This window comes from Dromaius novaehollandiae, chromosome 2, assembly GCF_036370855.1.
Source record: "Dromaius novaehollandiae isolate bDroNov1 chromosome 2, bDroNov1.hap1, whole genome shotgun sequence".
Lineage (NCBI taxonomy): Eukaryota > Metazoa > Chordata > Aves > Casuariiformes > Dromaiidae > Dromaius > Dromaius novaehollandiae.
In genome coordinates, this window is record NC_088099.1 from 142,249,413 (window position 1) to 142,276,640 (window position 27,228).

At 40.3% G+C, this 27,228-nt stretch overlaps 1 protein-coding gene across 5 annotated transcripts in view; it reads left to right on the forward strand.

Annotated features, from left to right (window-relative positions):
- The first annotated feature begins 2,144 nt into the window (after positions 1-2,144).
- Positions 2,145-27,228, forward strand: part of DPYS (dihydropyrimidinase) — a 68,153-nt gene continuing 43,069 nt past the window's right edge. For 3 of the 5 annotated variants that reach the window (XR_010387984.1, XR_010387985.1, XM_026119601.2), the window contains exons 1-7: positions 2,145-2,535; positions 6,609-6,767; positions 9,251-9,430; positions 10,515-10,704; positions 14,957-15,113; positions 16,111-16,252; positions 18,258-18,400. Coding sequence is in view for 1 of the 5 variants with exons in the window: in XM_026119601.2 (XP_025975386.1) it covers positions 2,266-2,535; positions 6,609-6,767; positions 9,251-9,430; positions 10,515-10,704; positions 14,957-15,113; positions 16,111-16,252; positions 18,258-18,400 (1,241 nt within the window). In the remaining 4 variants the exon portion in view is untranslated. The remainder of the gene's footprint in view (positions 2,536-6,608; positions 6,768-9,250; positions 9,431-10,514; positions 10,705-14,956; positions 15,114-16,110; positions 16,253-18,257; positions 18,401-27,228) is intronic. The other 2 variants (XR_010387986.1, XR_010387987.1) reach the window with 2 other exon arrangements.

Here is a 27,228-nt window from a genome sequence, read left to right on the forward strand (position 1 = left end):
TGATTAGTCCTTTCCAATAAAATATGCTCATGCATATCCTTTTTTGCCAAGGAGCATCTAGAAGCAAAGATCAAAGCTGAAAATGAAGGGTAGAGAAGGTTAACGGATGCAAAAAGGGGCACACTGCATGAAGATATCCACAACTTGCTGAAAGAAGGACAGTTTCATGGGAATCTGTAGTACCAGGGCACTACAGAGATGAAATCTATGGAAACGGTAGTAGTCTAATAGTTTATGCTAAAAAATTAAAATAAGCATGCTTAGGAAAAAAAAAAAGTAACAGGTATCATACACATATACCATCTATCTAGATATGTTTTCTCTCCATGTGTATAATATATGTAAAATTAGCATACCTTATATGCTATTTGGGCCAGTATTTAGCTCTATAGTGGATGTTTACTTAAAAGCTACAGAATCTATCAGTATCTAATTGCTTTTCGTGTATCCCGTATCACAGAGTATAGTTCCAGTTATGTCATACTGCTATTCGTTGCAACGTGTGACAATTCAGCTTGTATTTATAAACACGGTACATGCGCAATTTTAAAAAGGGAAGCAACTGTTTGAAAGGGTCGGGATAAAAGTTTCAAGAGCACTCTGAATGAGTCAGACTTTTTCCTTTGAAATCAGGAGAGGAAAAAAAAGAGTATGTTCAGAGCGTGTTAAGTTTATAAAAATCTTTATTTCCTAATTACAGTTTATGTTCGTACTAATTTCCTTGACCTTTAATTGTATAAGACCCAGGGAGGCTGGTGTGTAAATGCTGAGATCGTAACAGCACTTCTCACAGAGTGGTGGAGGTTGGAAGGGACTTCTGGAGATCATCTAGTCCAGGCCCCCTGCTCAAGCAGCGATGTTTATAATAACCCCTGGCTGTTCTTTACTTTTCTTGTTTTTCTCCCCCCAAGGTTTTAGAACATTTTCTAGTCGTCTTAATTTTGCTTCCCCTCCTTTTTCCTGGCCTAACTGCTAAAAGGTCTGAGCTACCTTTTTCAGCTGGGGTTTTGAAAGTCCTTTCCACGAAGGCCATGGCAAAAGCCCTCAATTTCCTTTTCCTGTTTCACTTACGGCCTGCTTAGCTAGTTTTGCGTGTCTGAGCCTCGGGAGATGGCCCTGCTGGGGCTGGGGGGAGAGCAGCGACCAAACACGCACTCAGCCTCGCTGGCTGGGAGCTGTCTCTGGCCGGAGGAGAGGAGAGGAGCGCGGCCATTGCATGGGCTTGGGGGCAGCGCGCGCAGCTGCCGGGTCTGTGTGGGCACAATGGCCCCTTCTGAGGCAGCGGAGGTGCCGGCCACAGCAGCAGGAGCCTTCGGGGGGAGCGGGCGCCTCGGGCGAAGCAGCCACTATGGAGCAGAGCACCACATACCGCAAGATGATTTTCATGTGGTCTTCTGACGGAGGCCGTGCTCCCGCCGAAAAGCCACCTGTGGTGGAAAAGGAGCCTTTGCCTCAGCCGTCCATAGTCAAGGTGAGGGGGCGGCTCGGCGGCCTCCCCGCAATGGGCCTCCTCCCTTCGGGCAAAGTGGCAGGTTGCGTTTCTCCCAGCAGCTGGGGAAATTTTGAGGGAGAGCCGCGCGCGGGTCCTGAGAAAGGGGCGGTGAGATAGCCAGCCCTTCTCCCGTCTTCTCCAAAACGATCCGTGAGGGTTGCTGGGTCGTCCGTGCCCCACAGAGGTAGCTCAGCCCCGTGGCAGCAAACGGGCCCCACCGCATGGGGCTACGGTCAGCGGGGCTTGGCTGTTTGTGCCGAGGGAGACGCCGAGGTGGGAGTGAAGCTCGGGGGGCTGCTGCTGCCCTGTGGTGCCCCTCCGCCCGCAGACAGGCCCTGCGGGCTCCCCGCCGCCCCTGCAGAAGCGCTTACGTCGCCTTTGGGCATCACATGTTGGTGCACGGCCGGATTTCCAAAACAGCGTTTCAAAAACCCAGCTGCAGACGGCAGCCCTGCAGAGCTGCCCTGGAGGGCCCCCCGCCCCCGGCCGCCATGTCCGGCTGAACCACAGCCAAATTCTGGAGGTCAGGCTTTGGCTCGTGGCCCAGCTGGCTGGCATCGGGCTTCACCAGGGGCGGGAGGCGGAGCTGCGGGAGGTAGCGGAGGCGATTGCTCTGATCGCTATATAAATACCAGCGCGTGGTGCGGGTTTGGGGCCGTTCGCAGGTAACCTGGTGCTCCGGGAGAAGGGTGGGCAGTGAGATACCTTTGGGGAAGGGCAAGTCCCGGAGCTCAGGCCTCGTGGTGACCTCGTAGGTGCCTGAAGAAGAGCCAATGCCATCCCAAACTGTGGCGCAGCAGAGGCTTTTGATCAAGGGGGGCAAAGTTGTGAACGACGACCACTCTGTGGTGGCTGACGTGTACGTGGAAGATGGAGTGGTGAGGCGAGTGGGAACCAACCTCTGCCCCGAGCCACCCAGCGGGCTCCTCGTGTTGGATGCAACCAACAAGCTGGTGATCCCTGGGGGCATCGACACGCATACGCACATGCAGTTCCCTTTCATGGGCAGCAGGTCGAAAGATGACTTCTACACAGGAACGAAGGTAGGTATGTGTGCAGCTACATGGGCGTGCGTAGATGTGTCTGCTTGTCTGATGTGTGCATTCAGAAAGAGATGTCCCAGCCGTTATTCCATGCTTCTTCTAAAAGAGAGAAAAGGATATGAATGAAGCACAGAAAATTGAGTTTAACAAGTTGCCCTCCATTGCCTGGGTCACTGTAATAAGCAGTTTGTATACTCTGAGATCTGCCTTCAACCAGCAAGGTATTTGGGCTCCTTCACAGACTTTGCTGGGTGAGGGTGGCAGCTGTTAAGCACAGCTGCTTCCCATGGCTGCCGCAACACCGAGTGCAGCTGACTTTCTTGCGAGCAACCATCTCTGTGCCTTTCAGAGCAAAGGTTAACCAAAGCAACATTTTAACTCCCACCAGTGCATTGCAAGCACCTTTGTAGTAATCTGATCCTTCTCCTCTGCTAGCATGGGGACAATGAGGGTTTTTCTACTGTCATTTATTTCTGCCTTTACTGTTTCTCTCAGTAAAAGTCCAGTTCACAGATACTTTCTAAAAGTATCTCATTTCTGCCAGTTTTGCACTTGGAGTCTGTTTTTCTCCTTTTTTTCCAGCTTTTTAGTTGATCTCATTACATCAACTGCATTAGCAGTGTATCAATTGCTAGTGTTAGCAGTGCATCATCTTCATGCAGTGAAGATGCTCATGCAGAGCACCCAGAAATTTGTAAGCTACCTTTCTCAATGCCTTACTGTGGAGGCTGAAATCCTTTGCCCACAGCCATCTCTTGATGGCATTGCCCAGTGTGTAGGCTTGTGTGTGAGTCAACATCCTCAGAGAGCCTGTCTGTTGTATCCTGCCCCTCTCATGGCAGAACTGCAGTCTGCCAAAAAGGAGAAAGCAATAGTGCATCCATTGTAGGGAAATGGATTGCATTGCTCTCTTCTGATATGCAAAATATGAATTTGCCTCTGTAAAATAATTGAAATAAGAAGCTAAATTCAATTCATTTTAACAAATGGCAAGATGCAGTAACTGCACAACTATTAAGACCCTTTCAAGTTGGCAGTCCTGCTTAGACTGACTGTACTCTAACAGGAAATTTCATTTCCTGCTTGCCTCATCATGTCATGAGTATCGTAGGGAGAACTACAACTGGCTTGTATGTTATCCTAAAATTACAGGCATGTTTCTTTCAATAACAATATTTACTCCAGCTCATGATAGATTTGCTGCCAGTGCTATAATGTATAGAAATATTTTATGCTGCATAGTCTTAAATACTGGAATTTTTCTTCTCAGTGAGCAATGAAGATATTGACACCCGTTAAAATAAACTGTAAATATTCTGCTGAATTTTGACAAAAAAATGTTTTGTCCCTCACAGCAGATCTTTTCTACCATAGCAAAATGGCTGCTATGACAAACACGTCATGTCTAAGTCAGACATAAGATAAGATATAAAAGGAAGACTACAATACTGAATTTCCATCTCCAGAAATGATAACTGGAAAAGGATTTTAAATTTGATCATGATATTTTTTTCCCCAAACCTGGTCTCTTCCACAGCTACATGGTAGAAATGACAGAATAAACAGCAATCAATCTACTATTATGTAAGCCTCACAACTGTCTTTCTCCAATATCTGTAGACAGGCAATATTTTTCAGAAATATTTAAGTTACCAACATGGCTTCCACAAGGCACTTCTGATCTCCAAGCTGCTTTCTGTGATGAATGGACAGAAAAATATCAGGTCCACAGTGTCTGTTCTGCTGGTGTGCAGACATCACAAAATATGTTTCCTCATTGAATGAAATGCAGAATTAGATTTTTGAAGTACTTAGGTTTACATGATTTACAGTGCACAGATAAATATTAGTTTTGTCATTTTCTGCAACAATCCTTTACTTCTTTGTGAAGACTGTTTTTCTAAACTAATTATCAGCAATATATTTAGAAATATGAGATCACAAAAGAAATCAAATAAATATGACTTGAACTCTGAAGCTGATATTGGTTGACAGAAGAAAACATTTAAAAGAAACAGCAAAAACTATGGCTTTCTCTTAAGATGCCTGCTGAAGGTGTCTCATTCTTAAAGTGCCTTCCTTGACTTTAAGAGAACCAAAGCTGCAGACTAATAGATGTTGTTGCCTACGTTGTGAAAACCTAAATTAGGTGAGATACCTAACTTCGAAAAAAGATGGTAGGTTGAGGTAGCATGTTGGTTCTTTGAACCACTCTTTGGAGGCACTGGACAGGGCAAGTGCAAGACCTAGACTGCATACACAAAGCGGGACATCACTTAGATGCCTAAAAGAAGGCTCTAGATCCATTCTAGTGATCAGATGTCTAAAAGCTAGATGTTTTTAGACCTTCTTTACCTAGGTCAAAGTGTGGAAAATGTTCAGAGCTATTTACATAAGGTCATAATCTAACAAATATTTTAGCAAGAGGATCAGAGAGCCGAAGTTGTGTGCCAGCTAATTGCAAAATATGCTACAATGATTAGCTAAGATTTATCTCTCCAGTTGAATAAATAAAGGCACAGAGCACCTCTATTTACAAATGTTACAGGGAAAACGGAGACTTTCCATGAAAATGTGGACCTGATGGCACATTTTTTTTCTTCAGGTTTACAAGTATTCTTTAATTTTAGATCTTATTTTACAAATAAGAAGTCAGGCTGTTTTGTTGAAAAAACGTTGACAGTTTGAACATCTTTCCTGGACAAAATATTTTGTTAAATTCATTCAAATTCATTCAGATTCACACATGTTTATGTCACTCTCCAAACTTCTGCTTTTTTGCAAATGATTTGTTCATTCCTATGTCAGTATATTTGCTATTCTGCTCCTGGTTGCTAACTGAAGACAGTTATTTGAAATGTACAAAACCAAACAAGCTGTTGCTTAAAAACCTGTCCCCTGCATGGTGGCAGGGTGGCAGGGAAAATAATTTTTTAATTGAAAAAAATACTAGAACTTTATGAAGAAAGATCTATGTGCTTTAATGAGGGAAGAGTTAAGCAAGCATCTTCTAGAGGAAAAAAAGGAGGAATCTGGTTGATCCAGAAATTGGAAGAGTAATGTAGCATGAATTTGAGCTGCATGTATTTTAATCTGACTTGGTTGTAACTGTTAAGCAAAGGGATATTCTTCAGCATAATAGAGTCTGAGAATTTCTGTGGCTAATGTAGAAAACTGCAAGAACTACAGCAAAGGAATTGCTGTACTGGATCAGGCAGGATCTGGACTGGATCTGACAGTGACCACTGAAGATTTTTCAAAGGAAGAAAAGAAGTACTCGGTTGTCCATAAAGGAGAGGGAAAGTTTTTGGTTAAAAAGCAATTTTTAGTCCTCCTAACATATATGAATTTTTTTTAAAGTTATTTACTTGCTGATATTTATATGGAGGATGTAAATATCTCATCCTTTTTGGAAACCTGTTGTGCATGGAGGTTATTGAGGAGTTTGTACTAAATGATTCCCTGCAGGGGAATTACTTAAGATCCTTTTGGTTTTAGACAAGAGTTTGAGGATTTTCACACCAAATCAAACTTTCAAATTGAATCTTTTTTTTTAGTTAAGCTCCCTTATTCAAAGGTATTGTGTATCTGTCCCTTAATGTTTTTCTGATACACAGGCTTGTGTTTCCAGCTAAATACTTTCTTCCAACACTGGGAGAACATTTCTCAAGTTGATTATGGTCTTCTGGTGCTTTTCTTTCTCTGTCATCCCACCTGCTTAAGGAAACTCACTGATGCGTGAATGCTGCAGACTCCTCTCCAGATCTTTGATAAGGTTTTCGATGTGTGAAAAAACTTCTTCAGTCTGAGAATTTCCCCGTGATCCTCCTGAGTACCTGCTTGAGACATTGGGTGTTAAAATCCTTCTCACAGGAACCCAAATAAATTTCCACAGTCATTTTGTAAGTTCAGGCTTCACTTAAGTAGCTCTTGGTTTTTGAGCTTGCTGAGCTCTCACTCAGTAGCTTTTGGCTTTTCAGTGTATCAGGATTAATAGGGGATTGGAGAGGGTGGGAGAAACTATGAATTATTTTTCTCACTGATTTGCTAAAAAATAACTTTCTTGCTTTCAGGCTGCTATAGCAGGAGGCACAACTATGATCATTGACTTTGCCATCCCTCAGAAAGGCTGCTCCCTTATTGAAGCCTTTGATACTTGGAAGAGCTGGGCAGACCCTAAAGTCTGCTGTGATTATGCACTGCACGTGGGAGTTACATGGTGGAGCAACAAGGTAGACACAATAGCTGATTATTGACCCCATGAGTCCATACAGCACATACCTTGAATTTTTCCTTATGTGGAAAATATAGCTTGCTGGCAGTGTTATAACTGGTATATTTTCATGTGTGCAAACTACTTCTGAAATAGCCCACACCCTTCTAAAAGTACATTTGAAAAAAAAAAAGTGTGCAGATAACACACATTCTTGGATGATATTGCACAAATTCAGAGTCATAGTCAGGGAAAAGGAAGCAGCCTGTGCTTCCTGATCAAGACCAGGGAGAGGAAGGGGGCAAGAGGTGCTTGTGTAAATTGTGCTTTGTATTACTTGAACACTTTATAATCTATATTCCTGCTGATTCTCAGGGTTTTATTTTATTTTTTTTTCAATAAGGCTATAAGGAAAAATATGATATTTAATGGTATTTTCAAAGGAATAGTTTTATTCCTGACTGCAGTAGTATCTGTTTAAAGTAAAGCAGGATTGGAGTCAACAATTTTTTGAATGGGAGATTGTCTAGAAAATCTTTTTGGAACTGAAGTATGGAGAATCATCCTGGTTGTATGAATGTTTACTGAGTGCCTGAAAGCTCTCCGGAGTACCTGAGAACTTTTCAGGTACTTAGCATCTATCTGAACGTGACCCGTGCTTTAAAGGACCACTTTGGATCCTAAGAGAACTTGCATCAGTATATAAATATATTAAGTAAAGTCCATTTTTAAATATGAAGTATGAATGCTTTCTTCAAATTTTAACCTTTGAAATATAGAAACCAAAGACTTCACTCTGTGAATGCCATCTTTGGTACTCTGTGCACTGAGCACTTAATAGACTGACCCCAATTTATAGCTCAAAGCAAAGACATGAAATAAATTTTCTGAGAAAGTTTGATGAGTGGGCATTTGAAAAACAACCTTAGTAGAGAACAGTAGAATTGTACTGAAAATTCCAATAAAACTAGTGTAAATCAGCAAAATGGTCTGCTTAATATTGAAAATTTAACAGTGTTTTTTAAAGGCCAAGACTGAAAGAAATAGAAAAGTCCTATGTTTTGCAGCCATAAAAGACGTGGGTAAAGTAGTTGAAGACACTTTAACATTTCATGCCCTTCTCATTTGCTATTATGTCCTCAGCATTTAAATTCTTGATAAAAGCATACATTCTTTAGAATGCCTTTCTTTGGTCAGGGTAGTTAGTGAAGGGGAAAAAAAAAAAAGACATTTTAGTCTTCTGCTTCCATATTTGTGCCAGAGCAGTGTCCTATGTCAGGTATTTATGTGCTTGATAATTCCTGCTCAAGATATGCTTTTCTTTTCTCTTTCTCTTCTCTTCATTTTGTTTTTCCCTGGACAAGTTCAGAAATTTTTGACAGATCCAACCATACTATTAGAGAAACAATTAAAAATAATGATTTCCTTTTCCAAAGAAATTCAACCCGAGGTAATTGTAATAGCATCACAGATACAAACCAGTTGCTATCAATCACCATCATTTTACTGAGAGGGGAGAGCCGAAGTTAGGCAACAGATAGTTATAGCTAACTTGCTGCACCACTGTAGATTCCCCTTGAAGGCGTCCTAGGGCAATGCTCTCACACGCATCCACTCAGAGCCAGGAAGCAAGTGCAGATCTTAAAGTTTTCCCCAAGAACTAAACAAATCTTGATTGTTGGTGCTCTTTCATAGACAGAAATGTGACTCCCAAGATTAGATAGTGGTCAAGAGGATGTTTCATCATGTTAAGTCTAGCCAATGAGACCCCACTTTATCATCAGGGCAAATTTGATATGTGTGAGGAAGATTTTAAATTGAGAAAAGATTTGGAGGCAAGAAACCTTTGAGCTAAAATCTGCATCTTTCTGCCTTTTGGACAGGCCCTTGTTTTGCTGGGCTTTGCAGACTCTGCAGAAACAGGAAATCCCATGAAAGAGTGCATATAAGAAAGGAACGAGGCACATGTAGAGTTTTAGAGACATTTTGTTTGGGGTCAAAGTATTTCAAAGTACTGAGTGTTATTTAGAGTCAGGACATAACTCTAGAAGATGGGATCCTTTCTGTTACTCTGTTATTTGCCAGAAGATGCACCTTATTAGGATCAAATTCTGAAAACCAAATTTGCACAAATATCCATACTCTCTCCTATGAATTAGATGCACTAATCGTGATGTTTGACAGGGTGTTTTCAGCATCAAGAGGTTTTCATTGTAATAAAATTCTGCTTCAATCTCTTTTATAAAAGTGTTCTGTTCCTGCGATTAGCTTGTGCCTCCAATACCTGCACTGCAGTGTTGCTGATTTATATATTTTGAGAAGCAATCTGATGCAACAGATATAGTATAAATCAACCTTTAAATATTTCACTTGGAATGAGTATATGTTTGATGAGTGAGTAAAGGCTGGTTGTTGGTTCGTACTTACAATTTCTTTATACAAAATCATTAACAGATAAAATAAAATATTACTATTTTGTGAGAACTGTTGGCTGTCTTTCAGGTGAAGGAAGAAATGAAAAGTCTTGTCCAAAGCAAAGGTGTCAACTCCTTCAAGATGTTTATGGCCTATAAAGATCTATACATGGTCAATGATGAGGTATTATATGAAGCTTTTTCCCAGTGTAAGGAACTTGGAGCAATTGCTCAAGTCCATGCAGAGAACGGGGAGTTAATTGCACAGGTAGGCATTTGACATTTTGTCCATCAAAGTAAGGTCTGAGCACTTCAATAGATGCATCAGTACCATCACTGTAAGATAGTGAAATGCTTTTTCTCCCCTTATTTTGCTTCTAGGAAGCCAAGGACAAACATCTTGTCCAAGATCACAAAGGATAGGCCACAAAATTGTAACCTGGAGTCCTGGGCTCAGGATAGACAGGAGGCAAATGACCCTGTTGTAATATGAGTTATACTGCTGACAAAGCATCAATTAGAGTCTCACCATGGGTCAGGTCAAAGAGGGAAGGCTTGGCCAAGTGCTTACACATCAGATGTATGGTGCCTAACCCTGGATCTCTTCAAACGTAGTCAGCTTATCTATCAGGAATGAAGCCAGAAGCATGGAGGAAATTTCACTGACTAGGAACAGAAGTCTCCAGGTGCCTCTATGCATATGTAGCCTCAATTCATTCTGCTTCTCAGCCTTGCCATCTTAGTGCTGTGTGGTGAGACCTGGAATATAGACTACACTCCTGGTGTCTTTGAGTTTTTTCAACTATTCTAGTCAAAGACACTTTCGCTCCGCCACAGAGTGAAAAGAAATGAATTTACTGCTCAGTAATCTCAAATCAGGAGAGCATAAGTTCCTGGAACATAGGAGGGGCAAAATCTTACACATCTTAAAACCTCAGAGACTCATTCAGAGGCTCTAGGTATGTGTCTTTGTACTTAGTAAGGATCATTCCATCTTTTCCAAAGAGGGGTTAGTATTATCATCTCAGTTACTGACTGAGATCTTTCAACTGTACATATCAAGAGAAAGTAGGTTTTTTTAAAAGCAGCAATTTATCCTCGACAGCTAGTGGAACATCTTCTCTGAAGTCACTTAGAGTCACTTAGACATTCTGAGACGTGGATTTATTGTGAGATCACTTCGATTTCAGGTAGCACAATGATAAATTCTCTTGAGAAAAACCACCATAACTGGCTTGCTCTTACTCAGTACAGCTACAATGGCTGGTTTAGGATCCACTTGGCTGGCTGCACATCCACCATATCATGGCTGCACTGTAACCAACTATAACATGTTTTTCTGTGGTGTCTAGGGTGCAAAGAAGATGCTGGCCATGGGAATAACTGGTCCTGAGGGGCATGAGCTGTGTCGTCCTGAAGAAGTGGAAGCTGAAGCTACACAGAGAGCAATTACCATAGCAAACGTTATAAACTGCCCCCTTTTTGTAGTCCATGTAATGAGTAAATCTGCAGCAAGGGTGATAACTAATGCACGAAGAGAAGGTAACAGTCGTAATAGTCTTACTTCTTTCAAGCTTGGGCTCTGGCATTGGAGGAAAGGAAAAACAAAAATAGTATCAGTGTCCTACTCTGCCTGGTGCCATAACTCCTAGAATATGGATATATTTCTTGGAATGGGATGTCTAAAGAGTATATGTGTGTTTTGGGGCCTGAGGGGAGCTAAGCAATGTGTAAGAACAGCAACTGGGTTTGAGACTTTCCCTTCTCCCCAGAGCAACCTTCTTCTCCTTCATACTATACCTCCAAGGTCAGAATAATGGCCAGGACAGCATTACAGCATTAAAAATGATGTGACCAGTCTAAGACAACATGTGCTCTGCTATTCACCTAACTGGAGTTACCATCTGTAGGCCTTTACCAGCTGTTTAGATGAGAAAGATTATGACAGCAACCATTCCGTGTTTTTACAGACATTGTGCCATGACCAGGACTCCTAGTCACTGCACACTTACAAATCATGGTGTGATGAAAGCATCCAAAAGCCCAGGTTCCCTCCAGGAAAGGATTTTGCAGGTCATGCACTGCAGGACGCGTAAATGGTTCTGTCCTGCCAAGGGAGCCTAGCCCTAGGACCATCTGTTGGGCAGATTAAAAGAAGTCTGCAGGCTATAGGGACTGAGGATGATTTATGTCCTCATCTGTATATTCACCCAGAGCTGTGCTTGAAGCAACAGCACTGTGAGTGGACATTACGTGAGTGGAAGAAACATGACAGAGGCACATGATTTGGAGGGCCTGATTCTTAATGAATTATTTATCCCTGTTATCTTTTCACACCTCAGCTTGCATTCATCTGATCTAGCATGAATATCACATGGACATCAGTTTCTTCATCTCTCAAATTTAGATAATGCTTACACTGGGAGCTTAGATTATTGATATCAATGCAGAGTTTGAGAGCTTGGATTAAAGTGCTATCAAAACCAGCATGATATCATTGTGCTAGATATAGCTGGATATGTTTACCTGGAAATTGTGTTGGTTATGACTTCTCATATGACTCTTTTATGATTTGAGTTTAAAAAGGAATCTTTTACCAGCGTACTGTTAGTAGCAGAGATTTTTTGGTACTGTGTTATATTAGTTTTCTCCACTAGATGACACTGCTGCTGGTAATGTGGATTACATCCATCAGGGTACACTTTTACATTCAGGGGTGAAGTGTCAACATCAGCTATGAGAAGCTGTAATGACAGTTAAAATATCCAGATTGAAGATGAAACACTGGCTGTGAACGTAAAAGGTCCAAGATAGGATAGGATGTTTTGTAACACACTATACCAGTACAAAAATCTATGCTGATAGTAAATACTGTAAAATATTGTTAAGCATGTGTCGTATGAATAGTCTGCTGTGCCAACATGATAACTAACTTGATAAAAGTATGTTTCTTCAGTGCATGTAAAGAAAAGATTGGCGCATCTTACTCTTATTGTGATGCAAATTGGACTTTATAGCCTCCAAGATTCATGCAGTCAGAATCATCAGTTCTTGACTTTACATACCACAAAATATAATATCTCAATTTCAATTTGTATACTTTTTAGGAAACAGAAATCAAAGTCTGATTAAGGAATTTCCAAAGACAGCTGATGTACTGCAAAGATAGGTACAACAGTTATAATTTTTAATGAGACTGATCTGTATAAACTCCGACAATTAAAAATTTACTGTTGTTAGTTTCAGTAAAAATTGTTTTACATTCTCCAGTTAAAAGTGAGAATACAAAACAAGTACTTCCAGACAAAAAACTAAATTCTCAAAGTATTTTATGAATGACACAAGCTCCAAACATTTTGCTAAAAGATATTCATTCAGACAGGTTAAAACCACTCTAATATGAAAGCTTTGTAAAAATACAGAATAGAAAAAAATACAGCAAGGCTCTGAAGCCTTTTGAATATCCACCCTAATACAATTTGTTCTTCTTTACTTAAGATTATTTTTCCATCTTTCAATGCTCGCTGCTCGGTATTTGCAATTTTGAATTTGTTCATGTCCCTTCCCAAGCACTTAGCACGGAGTGTGTGGGTGAGTCCACAGTGTGTGGATGCCCCTCCCTCCCTGCCTGTGTCAGAAGAAGATTGATATCTCTTTCCATTCTATCACTAAGGGCAAAAGTCTTTATTTTCTGGGTCATAGTATGCCATCAGACTTGAAGTACTGCTCCTAGAATTGCATGAGATGGTGATTTTTCTTGTCAAAAATGTAAGTCAGAGCCCAGTGCTGCTTTGTCACTCATATAGCTATAGAAGGTAAACAATCGTAGCATAGCTAGAGACTGAAGGCCTGATCCAGAGTTTGCTGAAGTCAGTAAGCATACTTCTGTTGGCTGCAGCGAACTTTGGCTCACAGCTTAAAGGCTAAAGCACAGATGTACGGACAATAAACGGATATTAATTCTTGTACTAGAATAAGCAAATTTTAGGGGAAATGCAAGTGACCTTCTTTCCTTCTCCTTCCCTCTATGCCAAAATCCACTATCTGTGTCTTTTCTGATCTCCAGTAATATCAACCATCATCTCAGTGGGCTTTTTTCAAGCAACAGAACACTTTCTACTTACTATTTTTTTGGAATGCAGGAAAACGTAAGAAATGGGAAGACCTGATTTATTACTGCATTACTCCATTTTTATGCCTATAGGCAGTTGAACTAAAAGAGCCTTAATGCAGCAGAAACTTAATATTATCACACCATTCAGTCTAGTGAGTCACAGTCCAAATCAAACGCAAAAAATTGCAAAATCAGCAGAAGTGTCCAAATGTAGTCTGTTGAAGCTGCCGTGCTCAGAGTCAAAGCCACTCTAGGAAATGGCTTCTATCCTTCCCACTCATGGGAACAAGGGGAGCTGCTCAGGTCTAATTCTGACTGCAGAAATGCTGTCATGAGCTGTGGTACGTGTGCCCTCCCACAGAAATTTAAGGAATGGCACTACTGCAGTTGAAAAAAATTTGAAAAGAATTCAGCTCCTCAGAAACTACCTATGCAAATATTTCTACCATACTCCAGTGTACAGAGAGAAAATCTACAAAGATTTGCCTTATTGTTTTATGACAGTACATGTGAATGTCTAACTTACACTCAGAAAGCCAGAAAAAGGTCAAAGCCTAGTCCCATGAACAGTACTAATAGTAATGAAAAATGCTTCTTAGTGGTGGTAGCACTGAGCAATAACAGGCTGAGCTCTTACTAGGGGAATTTAGAGATCGTTCTAACAATATTGTCCTTGGCTTGTGAAGTGAAATGTGTGATCTGTAGTGAGATACCCACTGTCCGTAAAGGGGAGGGGATGTTGAAACCTCATACTAGGATCAGCAGCAGCTGCCTTCAACCTGCACCAAGAGTCCCATGAGCAGGTGTGTGGAGTCTCAGCTCGCTCTGGTTTTTTGGTGACCATCAAGGGAGTAGTGTTATAGCCTGTTGCCTACAGATCAGCAAAGCAGCTGGACCACCTCCTCAGGGAGTGAGACACCTTGTTTCATCTCCCAGCTTGTTCGGAGAATTTTTAAATCTGTGTTTCCTAGGAGGAGGAAATATAGTTAAAACCTGTTAGCGCTAACTAAAGGCTAATAGCTGGACTGGGTTTGAGTCCTCCTCTAATAAATCTAGAGTACTGTGCAGCAAAGAATTAAAGATTAAAATTTTGAAAAGAACACTTAAAATTAAGATATTTACACTTTTTTACTTTGGAAATGTTTTTACAGTCTTGAAATTTATGTCTGCTGCGATGCTCTTCTTCCTGGTGAGCAAGCCTGCAATTATAGCCTGACAGTTAAAAATACCACCTTGCACCATCTGTGTGCTGTATATATAAACTTACATTGTTACATATTCAATAATTTCAGAGCATCAAAATAGAGGCTACCAAGAAATATACAGAGCTTGAACAGAATTAATGCAGCTGAGGACTGTGCTCCCTTTGAAATCTCAATCATATGCCTAGTAAACAATGTGTAAAACCCATTATAATATATCTGTCAACAATTTAATTAAAAAGCTTTCCCAAAGAAAGTTCTTATGAAAAAATATATTGGGAAATCAGCAGCAAAATTTTCAAACAGAGGTGCTGTATTATAGCTTACTTTACTGTGTTCTTCCATATATCGATGTTTAATTTGAGGCACTGCACTGAAGTTTAAAACAGTTGCAACCAAAAAAATCAGGAACAGGGAAAATACAATATAAGGATTTTTATGTTATTTGATGATGATACTACTGCTCTACATTTCTCAGGGAAGGTGGTTTATGGGGAGCCTATTGCTGCTAGTCTTGGCACTGATGGTACCAACTACTGGAATAAAGACTGGCAGCATGCTGCAGGACATGTCATGGGACCTCCACTGAGACCAGATCCTTCTACTCCTGATTTTCTCATGAACTTATTGGCCAAGTAAGCAGATGAACAATGACAGCTGATGCCCAAAAAAAGCAGTGAATTCTATTTGAATTATATAATAACAGGTTGATGCCCTGGAGATTTTCAAAGTACAGAATGTTACCTTATCAGGAAGGAAAAATGGAAGGTGAAAGCATAGATAAAAAACATTTTTTGTTACAGAAATTAGAATCTGTTCAGATTTTGTTTCTCTGAACTCTTATGTCCTCCTGTCTCTATCTGATTTGCATCAGTAAGGCTTGCCTTTCTAATATTGCAGCAAAATTTGGAATGTGACCAGTGGGGTTGCATGTCAGTAGGAAATCTGTTAAAAATGTGGCCGTAGCTAGAGGTTCTGGGTTTTGCTTTCAACTCCCTTGTTCATTTGAAATGCAGATGCTACATAAAAACTAAGTATCCTGACTCTTCAAGGCAGGTATACTTTGTCTACTCAGTAATCTCTCCCTGAGAAGAAAGTAGGAACAGAACTGTCCTTCAGATATCCATAGGAAGCCAGCTGATAAAATGTATGTTTTGCTGGTACTTCTTTTCCCAGTAAAGCTTAACTCAACCAAAAGGTTGGATTTGACCTGAAAGTCTGTGAAGGTATGCCTGAACACTGTCTGACTGACAGTTGTGCAAATCAGGAGGAATTTCATTGGGTCTGTGGAGTGACACAATCTAAAATTGCTGTGAGGATGGAACCCAGCCCTTTGCTCTGGGCAAGGTGTGACAGGCCCTCATTCGTGGGACACCTTTGTCATAGCCAATGTAAATATGTTATTTTTGGTATTCGGTTTCTTCTGAGGGGGTTCTGAACAGAAAACTGCTTCACAGGGAACTGGCTGTCTCTAAGAAGTTACTCTTCTTGGAGGAAGGGACTGAAGAGCATCTGGCAGGGCATATCAGCTCTTTTTCGCAGAAAGGATGGCTGGATCTATCCAGACCGCTAATAGATTTTCCTGTGTGGTACTATCTGCTCAGTTTCATAATGAACTTTGTTTCTCCATAGTGATGACCTGTCTGTGACAGGGACTGATAATTGCACCTTTGACACATGCCAGAAAGCTCTGGGGAAGGATGACTTCACCAAAATCCCTAATGGAGTGAATGGTGTAGAAGACAGGATGTCAGTCATATGGGAAAAAGGCGTTGTAAGTATATCATTGTATATCATATGTGTGAACATGAAAGTGGTTGATATTTCCAACAAAATATAATCTCTCAAAAGTACCGGCTCTTCAGTTTTTATCAAGCATATTTATCACAGTATAACTTCTTTGATCAAAAACCAAAACAAATTCCTCACTAACACACACTTTATGGTGCTGGGAAACAGAAGAGGATTCTCAATGCTTAGAAAATAGCACTACAGAATCTTCCCTTGCTTACCAGCAAAGGATTGCTATTGTTTCAGTGGTGGCAAAAAGTACATTTACTTGCAGTGTTTTTGTTACAAGATGAAAGAAGAGTAAAAGGAAAGAGCTCCCTACAGTTTTGACTTGGTCTGCTCTATGTTTTCTCCTCCATAATCTCTCTCGAACTTAGCTGGTGGAGAAGCTTCCACCCTGGGTGTGTGGCTGTCAGCTTCTGCTTTGTGTTTTCAAGTGGACGAAACATACTAGGGATATGAAATGCTTCTCTGACTTACAGCTCATTCCTATGATGTGATGAGCACCTTCAAGTCCCGTTGACTTCAGATTCTCACTGCCCTCATGAGAATGGTCTGTGCTGCTCAGGAAAATGCCCTTCAGATTCTAAACAAGTGTAAATGTGAAAGCTAGTGGCTGGTCTTTTCTCACAAGGGCAGCCTGGTGAGGGGGGCACTCATGATTTGTTACCTACTGGGTGTTATTGCTCTGGCCAATGCAGTACTATTGAGTTCTGGAGACCCTGGTTCAACTTTGTTGTTGTTGTTGTTGTTATTATTATTAAGGTAGTGAAGTCTTGCTGGAAATGCACTGCATTCTACTTTGTCACTGTAGAATTATCTACATCACACAGTCCGGCTTGGTAAGGATGTGGTTCAGGATTTCCCTTGTTTATCCCTACTTGGGAGGCAGCTCTAGTTTATATGTAGGAAGCAGACTTTTGCCAAAATTCATCTTTGGCACAGTATCTTCTAGTGTGAGTGGTTAGGGTGTAAACTGGGATATAATTTAGCCTGTTGTTAGTGTGAAAATGAGACATGAATATGCACATCAGACCTGCTTTTAAACAGTGTAACATCTTGGACAAAGTAATTCTTCAAAAGGTTCTTCAGTCAGTAATATCCTCCCTTTTCTTACTTGTAAAATATTACACAGCTGCAACAGTTTGTCCAGAAAGCTTCCTTCCCTTTCCACATACCATTATTTAGGATAGAAGTGTTCATCACCTTCTTTCTGCTTTTCTTCTCAGATGACTGCTCACAGACCACCATACAAACATGTTTGTGCAGCATTCTGGTTCCTACACTGACCTATGTGCAACATTCCTGCTAGTGTAGCTGGCTTCCTGAGCAAACAACAGTCATGGAGGCTGAATTAAATTTGTTAGATAGCAGTGGCCAGTCCCGAGACACTTCATATGTTATTGTCTGCCATTTCACTGACGTGCCTCACTCACAAATCTGGTTTTTATACTACTTGATCTTAAATATTTACTGGCCAGTACTATCCTCTGCATCACTGCTGAAGGTATTTGCAAATCACCTTTCCTATATTGCACACAGTGCCTTGCCTTTCCCTCATGATCTTCTAGACTTTCATGTCCACATTATTATAGTCAGTCTGATATTCACATCTCCTTAATACTTTATCACATTGCTTTATGATGTACTGTATTACAGACCCAAAGCTGACCAAGTAATTTGATTTCAGTGGTCTTGAGTCTGGCTCTACAGAGCATTTGGCTTTAAAGTTGTTTTTTTTTTTCTTTTGCTATGGGGAAGTAAGAGGAAGATATCATATTCAGTGAATGTACATTGCAATATGTGCATCAGAGACAAATAGTTATTTTTATGTATTTTAAACTCCTCAGTATGATGTTTACAAGAAAAAAAGGGCATGATGTTGGTGGAGGACTCCGTCACTCATCCTAGCCTTTTTAACAACAGAAACATTTTTTTCATTCTTTGTTTGAAAAATTAATGACTTTGTTTTGTGTACTCTTCTGCAGTACAGTGGAAAAATGGATGAAAACAGATTTGTAGCTGTTACCAGCACAAATGCAGCAAAAATCTTTAACCTTTACCCAAAGAAGGGGAGAATTGCTGTGGGTTCTGATGCTGACATCGTAATTTGGGATCCCAAAGCTACAAGGTACGTCTGAGTAATTAATTTCTTCCAGGTAGCCTCTCTGCAGAAAAAAGAAGCTCAAAGCATTTGTACAGCAATGAGCCTCTAGGGTGAGGTTATGGCATTTTTTCTCAGTAGTTCATGTGAATTATTTACAGGTTATTTGGCTCTTACAATAGTGTACGTAAGCAGAGATCTTTGATCTCTAGATGGACTTTAAAAAAATTCTGCTAGATTGCTGATTAAGTGCAAAAATAACAAGGTCTATACATTACACCACCAGGGCTTGGTATCCTAAGAGTAAAAATAACCACTTTGAGACTTCAGAGTAACTCTGTTAAGTGCAGGAGTATGTTTAGCTTCCCCTCACTGCAAAGAACAGGGAGAGGAGTCCATGTTCCTGCAGACACACCCTTTGCAAGCCTGTGTTTTGAGCTTAAGGCTACTTCAGACGGGTACCTATTTGACGGTGGTCAGGAAAAGTGGTGAAAGCATGGAGTGCTGACCTCTTCTTGTCCCCTCCGTAGCTGGTAGAGCAGGCATAGTGGTAGAGCCAGTGACCTTAGTTCTGCAGCTTCAGCTGTACATGCTTATGCTTTCATTTAGCAGCTTTCTGATCCTGTGCCCAGTGAGTCTGCTAGAATAGAGCTTGTCAGACGAACAACAGGTGCAGGAAAAGTTTGCTTGATCCCTTTCCCTGAATGACTTGATGCCATGATCCATTTAATACTACAAAAGGCATGCAGTGTCGAGCTGGGAGCCCCAACTCACGCAGCACATGCTGTGCATTACAGCTGATTCCTGTCTTCAGGTATGTTCACATCATTAGCCAGCTCCATGCTCAGACCCCTATGAACGTCTCAAGGGTTAAACCTCTTGGGTCTCCCACCCTGGAGAGTTGTCTCTCTCTGCTGAGATGACTATGGGCTGTGCGAGTGCTCCTCCACTGCAGGAGGCCTGCGGGGCTTGTGCCTTGGTTTCAGGCTCAGCTCTAGCAAGCAGTATGAGCATACCACTGTCCTGAAGTGATGGACTGACCCCCCTGTTTAAGAGTGTTTGCTGTTCCTAAAGCCTGAGCATTAACTAACTCTTAGATTACACTAGATTTTCAGTCTTTGCTTTAAAAAAAAAGAGCTGTCGATACCCCCAATTGATGAGGAAAGCTTGGAAACATGACTAAGCACATCTGAAGCTCAGAAACCAAATAGAGGGCTGGGGAGGGAAGCCCTAAGCCTAAATTTGTCTTAAGGAAAACTTGCTTGACTAATGTTCTGATTTCTGAATTTTTGATAATGCAATTTTCAGCCACTTCAGTATATTCATGAGTAGCCAAAGCATGTGAGAGTGACAGAAAAAGTGTTCTGTTTTGCTAAGTTGCAAAGCTTGAGGACATGGAGGTTGCTATTCAGAAGTCCCACAAAAAAACTGAAAGCACCAGCAAAAGTAGTTTCAGCAGTGTCAACCCCAATAAACATAGAGGCCTACCACTGCTAGGTCAGAGAGGTTTGACTGCTGGGTATTGAGTGGTTTGTGTTCATTATGCCCTCTGGCATGTTGAGCAAACATATTTTGAGATACTGGCTATAAGCTACTTCAGGACAATGGAGCTATGAACTCTGATTAAAAAACTGAAGGATTCTTTTCTGAGCTCACTTCTGCTCTGCTAGGGCACAAATGAAGCTAGAAAAACAGCAGAGTTCTGACATTGTTCTCAAGGTACTTCATCTTCTCCTGAAATTATTTATCCTTTTCCTTCCCAAGCATTCCTTCTGCTTCCCTTCACTCCCTCCTGAGCCCTCTCATTGCCTTTTGCCCATTCCATCTGTGAAGGTGCAGTTTTACTTCAAATATTTTTTCAAACATTAAACTGTATTTGCTTACCGAGCAAGCTTATTTTAAGTTCAGCCAATACTTTCTTTTTTGATCTGGGTACTGTTTTTGTTGTTTTTCCCTTTGGCTTTCCTGGGAACAAGCCACTGTGCAGGTACAATTGTGTGAAATACATGAGTAGGTATAAATAAACCTCACTAGTCCTTCTTTATTCATTTCACTGCAAATCCTGAAGAGGGCACAAACAGCCCAGCAGAAGAAAGGATCTAGCTAACAGACTTCAACCATTTAAAATATTACACAAGGCCCAGCCTCCTGTGCTTTTGTTGCATCTGGGGAGTGATTTGTATTTTCACATTCGGCTTGTTCCTCTTTTCTGCAAATTCTTTCTTCCTCTTTTGAAGATGACTTTTTTTTTCTTGTTTGTAAATCTAAATCTGGAAAGAGCAGAAAACACAATTTTCCAGTTCTGGCTTGATGTTGTGTTACTATAGTCTTAAAATGATGGATGATATCAGCCTAAAGACTTAGACAAATGCTGAAGTATCACTGTGAAGAACTGGGATTATTATAGTCTGGCAGGGGAAATCTATAGGGAAGATACTGAAATTCGGAAAGCTAGTGAGGCACTTTAAAATACAAAAACCTAAATCCCTACAAAATCGGCTGCATTCCCCCCTCCTGCATCATTGCACAATAGCAATGTGATGGATGCTATCTTGGCATCCAGTGTTTTCCATTTCTAGGTTGCAAAAACCTAGCAAATTCAGCATGACAGCTCTGCAAGCCAGGAGCAATTGCAAATCACGGTTCCACTTCCAGCACTCTGCCACTTTAGCTGAGGCTTCTGTTTCAAGGGTCAGCTTCACTGACTAGCTGATTCCTGTAGCACTTGCTGGTGATTCCTGCAGAAAATATACATGAACAATTATCAGATTTGTTATTGTATTTAAGGGCTTCCAAATACTGGTTTTAGTGGGTCTGCATAAAAGCAAGAAGTATTGGGAAGAAACACGTTAATGTATAAATTCATTAGAAGCTGCATTAGGAAAGATGGGTTAAGAGTTAATTGAAAGCCAATGAAACAGCAGTATAACTTTTCCTCTGACAGATTACATCTATTTCTTAGTTTCCTAATACTCATTATGTATTCTGTAAAGAACACAAAAATACTAAAGGAACCTGTTGTTTTACGCTGGTCATGTGCTTCCAAACATCATCTTGCAGACCTCAACACCCACAGCATCCCAAGTACAGCCTGTGCGCACAGGATTGTTTTGCGAGAACTCCTTGGAAAAATGCATGTAGGCAGCATACGTGTACTCACTGTACCATCTTATTTTTAATCTGTGCTTTGACCAAGAATGTTCACTGACTTCTCCCAGCTGCACAAAAATAATACAACAGCCTCAAGTCTGTTAAACAAAAGCAACTGAAAAGACTGTTCAAGAAGGAGAGGGCACAGTAAGCAAGCAAAAGTGAATGTCACCTGTCAGCAAGTCAGTGTCCTCTATAGCTGGTGCCTTCGGCTATTTGAAAGCAAGTAAGAATACAAATTCTCTAGGGCTTGTTTCAGAAATGCTCAGCAAGGAATCTAAATACTGCAGCAAACAATTCAGACTCTGGAAAGAGCTGAGCCTCCCCTGTAAAGTAGGGGCCAGACAGTGCTGGACATCTCCTAAGAGATGCTCAGCTCCTTGCAAATATTAGGCCTTGATAAAACTCACTGGAGCCTGTCAGAGCCTTACCTAAAAGCTCTGGATCAGGCTCCAAAAGGCAAGATCAGGACAAAATGAAAACACCCTTAGGGATAAGAAAAAACAACTTGGATGGAATTTACGCATCTAAATCCAATTAAATGATCAAGGCAGTTCATTACAACAACCACGCCACCTGGGAAGGCTTCCTACCAGTTTTTTTCCACTTACTAAGGATAACCTAAAAGTTAGCTAGGTACTTTTGAATGCTGAGGCAGAGCTGGCTATGAAGGTAGCAGTCTCTGCCCTCATCCTCCTCAGGCCCTCTGAAGCAGACCCTCTTGGTACGCCCAGCAAGGGCTCCACGTGTGCAGATGGAGCTGGATTCGCTGCTGAGCACAGTGGTGAGAGCTGCAGCCCCGGCCACAGGGACATTTTACTCAGTAACCTGCTAGCTCTGATATGACTAGAAAAGATATAGTTTCTGGCCCCTGTTTCCAGAGTTGTTTAATGTGTTTTAGGAGAAAAACTCACTAGCTGCAAATCAAAGAGAAATCAGGATGCCCCAGTCTGCTGGCATATATTCCCCGAATACCTCTTGTGTGTGTCTATTTGATGTTGCTGGATAAATCTTGCATTTGTTAGAACCAAAATCTGTCCAGTGTCTGTCTCATCTGTAGTCAGTCTTCAGCCTCAGGGGCTTAAGTGCAGAAAAGTCACACTTAAGGACTCTTTGCCAAGCAACTATATGTAATTTTTCATAACATGAAAGAGGAAAAAACCAAGATTTTAGCAGTAGATTAGAATAAATAATGCTGTGATTGTCTTACTCTTTTGATGAATGAGCATGATTTTGAATACTTAGTATATGGATAACTGCTCTGGACATCATAAGGCAAATGAAATAAAAAGTGTGGCAGACAAATATGTATGCACAGGGCAAGTATGTTCTGGCATTTTCAATAGTTCCATATATTTTTACTCAAGTGCAAGCCTTTGCATGCATGCACACTCACTCACATGAATCACAGACTTCCTTCCAAAGGCCTGGTATTTCATATAGAGGGAACACCAAGAAAGAAAGAACAATGGGCAAAAATGAAAATAATACAAAAATTTTCTTTTAAACGTAAGAAAAGCTTTTTTACTGTGAGGGTGGTCAAGCACAGGAACAGGTTGCCCAGAGAGGTTGTGGAGTCCCCATCCTTGGAGATATTCAAAACCCAACTGGACATGGTTCTTGGGCAACCTGCTCTAGGTGACCCCGCTTTGAGCAGGGGTTGGACTAGATGATCTCTAGAGGCACCTTCTGACCCCAACGGCTCTGTGGTTTTTTGATCTCTAACAAAATAAGCCTCTATGAGAGAGCATGATGTACGTTTCCCTAGTTACTTGCTGTCTCACAAAATGCCAGCTGCTCTCCTCAGAAAGCTGAATCCTAGAAATATAAACCCCCCAAAAATCTTTTCTTATCTTCTTCTTATATAACCTTTTATTTTTCTCCCCAGTTATCACTTCCAGATCTTCTTTAGTCATTGAAGGCACTCATTTGCATTTTCATCTCTTTATATCATTTCTGAAAGCTTAATTTCTGATTACTGTCCCCCCACTGCCCATTGTACAGCCTGACAATTTCCCCTTCCAGCCCTTATCAATTTGGAGTGACTGAGAGGAGCAAACTGATGGTATTGTTAACAAATGGGTTACTTAATTAATCAGAAAATAACTTTGCCATCATTCTCCATCCATCTTAAAATGATGAATCTGAGGAGATATGATTGCATAAAATAAAGATCGCATCCCTCAGATGAGTCGCTCTGACACAGAGCTCCCAAAACATTAACTTCCTGCCTCTTCTTTCATCTGTTATTTTATCCACAAATCCCTGCACTTCATATGGCTACTTGAAGACAATGCTTATTTAGGGGTATTTCTTTAGGAATAAAGGTAGGAATAAAACTTTACTAATATGTGCCTGCCTATATCTTATGTGCAGTTATAGCAGTTCCTTAATATAGAATAGACCATGGGCTTTGTGATCCACTTTGTAGTCTTATAGTTAGAATGTTTGCACACAGACTTTGTTTTTTTCTTTCTTCTTTTTCCTCTCTTCCCCCCTGCCCCTTTGCTTTTCTTTTTAATAAAACTGTCTTTCTAACATTAACAAAGCCCAGCTTATTTATCTGTATAAATGAGCGGTGGCTCAGGACAGCACAGGAAGGTAAACCAGAGATTTATTTTTCCTCTAGATTTTAGAAAAGCAGGTTAACAATATGGGTAGTGCAAAGGCAGCAGATAGTAATGTGAAGGGGCTACTCACAAAGGCTGATTTTAACTTCAGTAAACTGGCATCTCTGTCATATCCCCAGCTTAAATATACTGCACAGTAAGCTTTGAGAGAAGTTACTTACAACTCCAATTTTCATCCTTACACAGTTGATTTTCTATAGTAGCTGTCAACAAAGCAGTTGTTTTCTCTTGAGCTATGGACTCAGGTCATTTTAACTGTTCTTATTACTATGTTTTCACTTAATTAAGTAATCCTAAATTCTGTGTCTTCCCCCTCCTGAGATGTTAAACCACTACCTTTGCCTTAGGGATGTTGACTACAGAATTCCTTCATATATCTGTGCCTGGAATTTTTAAAGAAAACTATGGGAGTTATGCATCCAATTTCCATTGAAAGTAATTAAGTTCTTTATTTTCTTATGTCCTTCTTATGTGTCCCCTGCTCTGAAAATTACAGTGTAAATCTCCACAGCAATGGAAGTTGAGGTCCCACAGCTTGCCCTAGCCTGACAGATCCACCTTCACTGGGCTGGTATAGCTTTATTTCTTGTGTATTATGAGGAGTAGAAGATAATTCTTAACATATAAAGCTAGTTTCCCTTCATTCAGCTTCCCCTCCTGCATAACTGTAACTTGCTCTTTAGTATTTCAGGCTCTGGCTGGGGCCTGAATAATAGAGGCTACATGTGTTTATGATGATCTTGGATTGTGTTTGACTTGAAATGAAATCTAGCACCCTTAGTTCTTCAGAAAACCTCAGGGTTTACTGAGGGCGTAAGTTTGGAATTGGCCACCTGTACAGTGTTGAATTTCAATTTGTAGTTTAATTAGGTATAATATTCTAGAAGTGGCAATAAAGCACTTCCTTACATAGATCATAAACAAATACAGAATTACCTGTCACTGAATCTTCACACATACAGAGAAAATCTGATAATTTCACTTAAACTTTAAAATAGTTGCTAATAGACTACAATTTGGTTGGATAGAAGCGCTGGATTGAAAAAAGATAACTTCAGAAGCATATCTTCTTCTTTGGTACTAGAGAAATATCAATATTTTTTATACTGATAGTCTAAAATCGTTTTGTAAGACAGGCATATCAAAAGCAGCTGAACTGAAGTATGTGAAAACACTGATATAAGTAGCAGCAAAACAGGGCCCGATGTCTTTACAATATCCTCTTTGTGGAGGAAAATATTCTTTGAAATCTTGAAGAAATCATTCTGACCTCAGTCTCCATTTGAGGAAGGGTTGTTTGGAACCAGAATTAGAGAATTTTGCCACTTTTATCAACAGATTCCCATTCAGGTTTTTGAAGCTTGGAGGCAGAATCTGGTTTCTCACATTGAGTAATCCTTTATGTCAGATATCACTTAGGATGTTGAAAACAACTGTTATATTCAGTTTCAGTAAGGGTGGCAGTCTTGGTCTACTGGATTATAAATTGGCTATAGATGTTCTTGCCATGAGCTGCGTGATCAATAGTATTCAGACACTCAAAGCAAACGCTGGAACTTCCCTAACCTTCCCAGCAGTGGTGCCCGTACCAAGATGGCTGATGGAGCTGCTGTCGATAGCAGTAAAAAGTCCATTGCATAAAGTTGCTGAACTGTGAGCACCAGACCCAAACATACTGTCTGGTTATGTTTTAATTGGTTGTTCACTTGTTACCAAAACTGTAGTTGACATTGATAATGTTGAAGGGTTAAACCTAATCACAGAAGTATTTTAGCAAGAACCATCAAGGAGACTGCACTCCACCTTCACCAAGGGCAGTACAATCTAAGGCTTGTTTCAACAGAAGAGTTATAAATGAGTTCTGTACAGGACTGTTGTTTAAACAAGCTCTAGGAAATTTATTTTGCCACCTTGTAAGGTTTACCTGTACAAGTGGATTTTTCCTTTAAATGTGTTAACTTTCATTAATTTTGTGTCTTTTCATGAAGGACATACTTACATGTGAGGCATGTTTAGCTCCAGTGCTGCTGCTCTAGCACACTTAAACAGCTCTTGAAGGATCCTGCTTATTTTTCTGTTTGTTTAATGGAAGTACTTTTTTTCATTTTTCTCTTTGTCTCAGTGCTAGTGGGCAAATAGATATGATATCTACCTAGAGAATTCTAAAGATAATTGTGTTGCGGTTGTTATTACTTACTGTTGTACCAATTGGACCCATAAGGATAATGAAATAAACTAGAAGAATATATTTACAAACTCTTTGTAGCATTATTATAACACCCATGGACAAATTTGTTCCATGGTATTGGTAAGACTGATGACTACAAGAGGGTTTGACTTCTTGGCTTGCTCTTTCTGCTGTGACTCAACAAGTTGATGCTGACACTGGTGAATATGTGCGCTAAATTTTTTGTTCAAGGTTTGCTAAATAACAAAGATGTTTTCTCCTGTGGACAGATTGGCCATTGAGAGTATTTTTTTATGTACAGCATTTGAAAAGTCAGTTGCTACTGAGACTTAAATATAGCACTTAGTAGAACCAATTGCTCTTCATTCAACAGAACAATATTAAAGGAAAACAGTGTATCCTTCCAAGAATTCTTTTTTCCTCTGTGTGTATAAGTAAATCATTTGAAGTACTTGATATGTGATTACCTTTGAAAATAGTTATTCTCCAAAAAGGATACGGATTTTTTTTGTGGTTTTCCCATTTTAAAAAGGATGTCAATTACAGGTTTTAATAATCTGGACAAATTGGCTATAAGACTTACTTGCAAAAAACGGTGAACATAATAAGGTCTGTCTACTGGACACAATAATCCTATAGCTCAGATTACTACTGTTGAGATATAATATTATAATTTGCTTAATAACCTTGGAAGAAAGATATATAGGAGTATGATGTTGTCATACAGACAACATGGAGGTACTTGGGCTCTCAGTCACTGGTTCTATCCAGCTCATATTATGATTTACCAAAATTCATTACCATCTCCAGTGGAATAGTCTTTATATTATTTGTGTTTCTCAGTCTTTGAAATATTCCAGCCATACTTTTAAAACTTGAAATTTCAA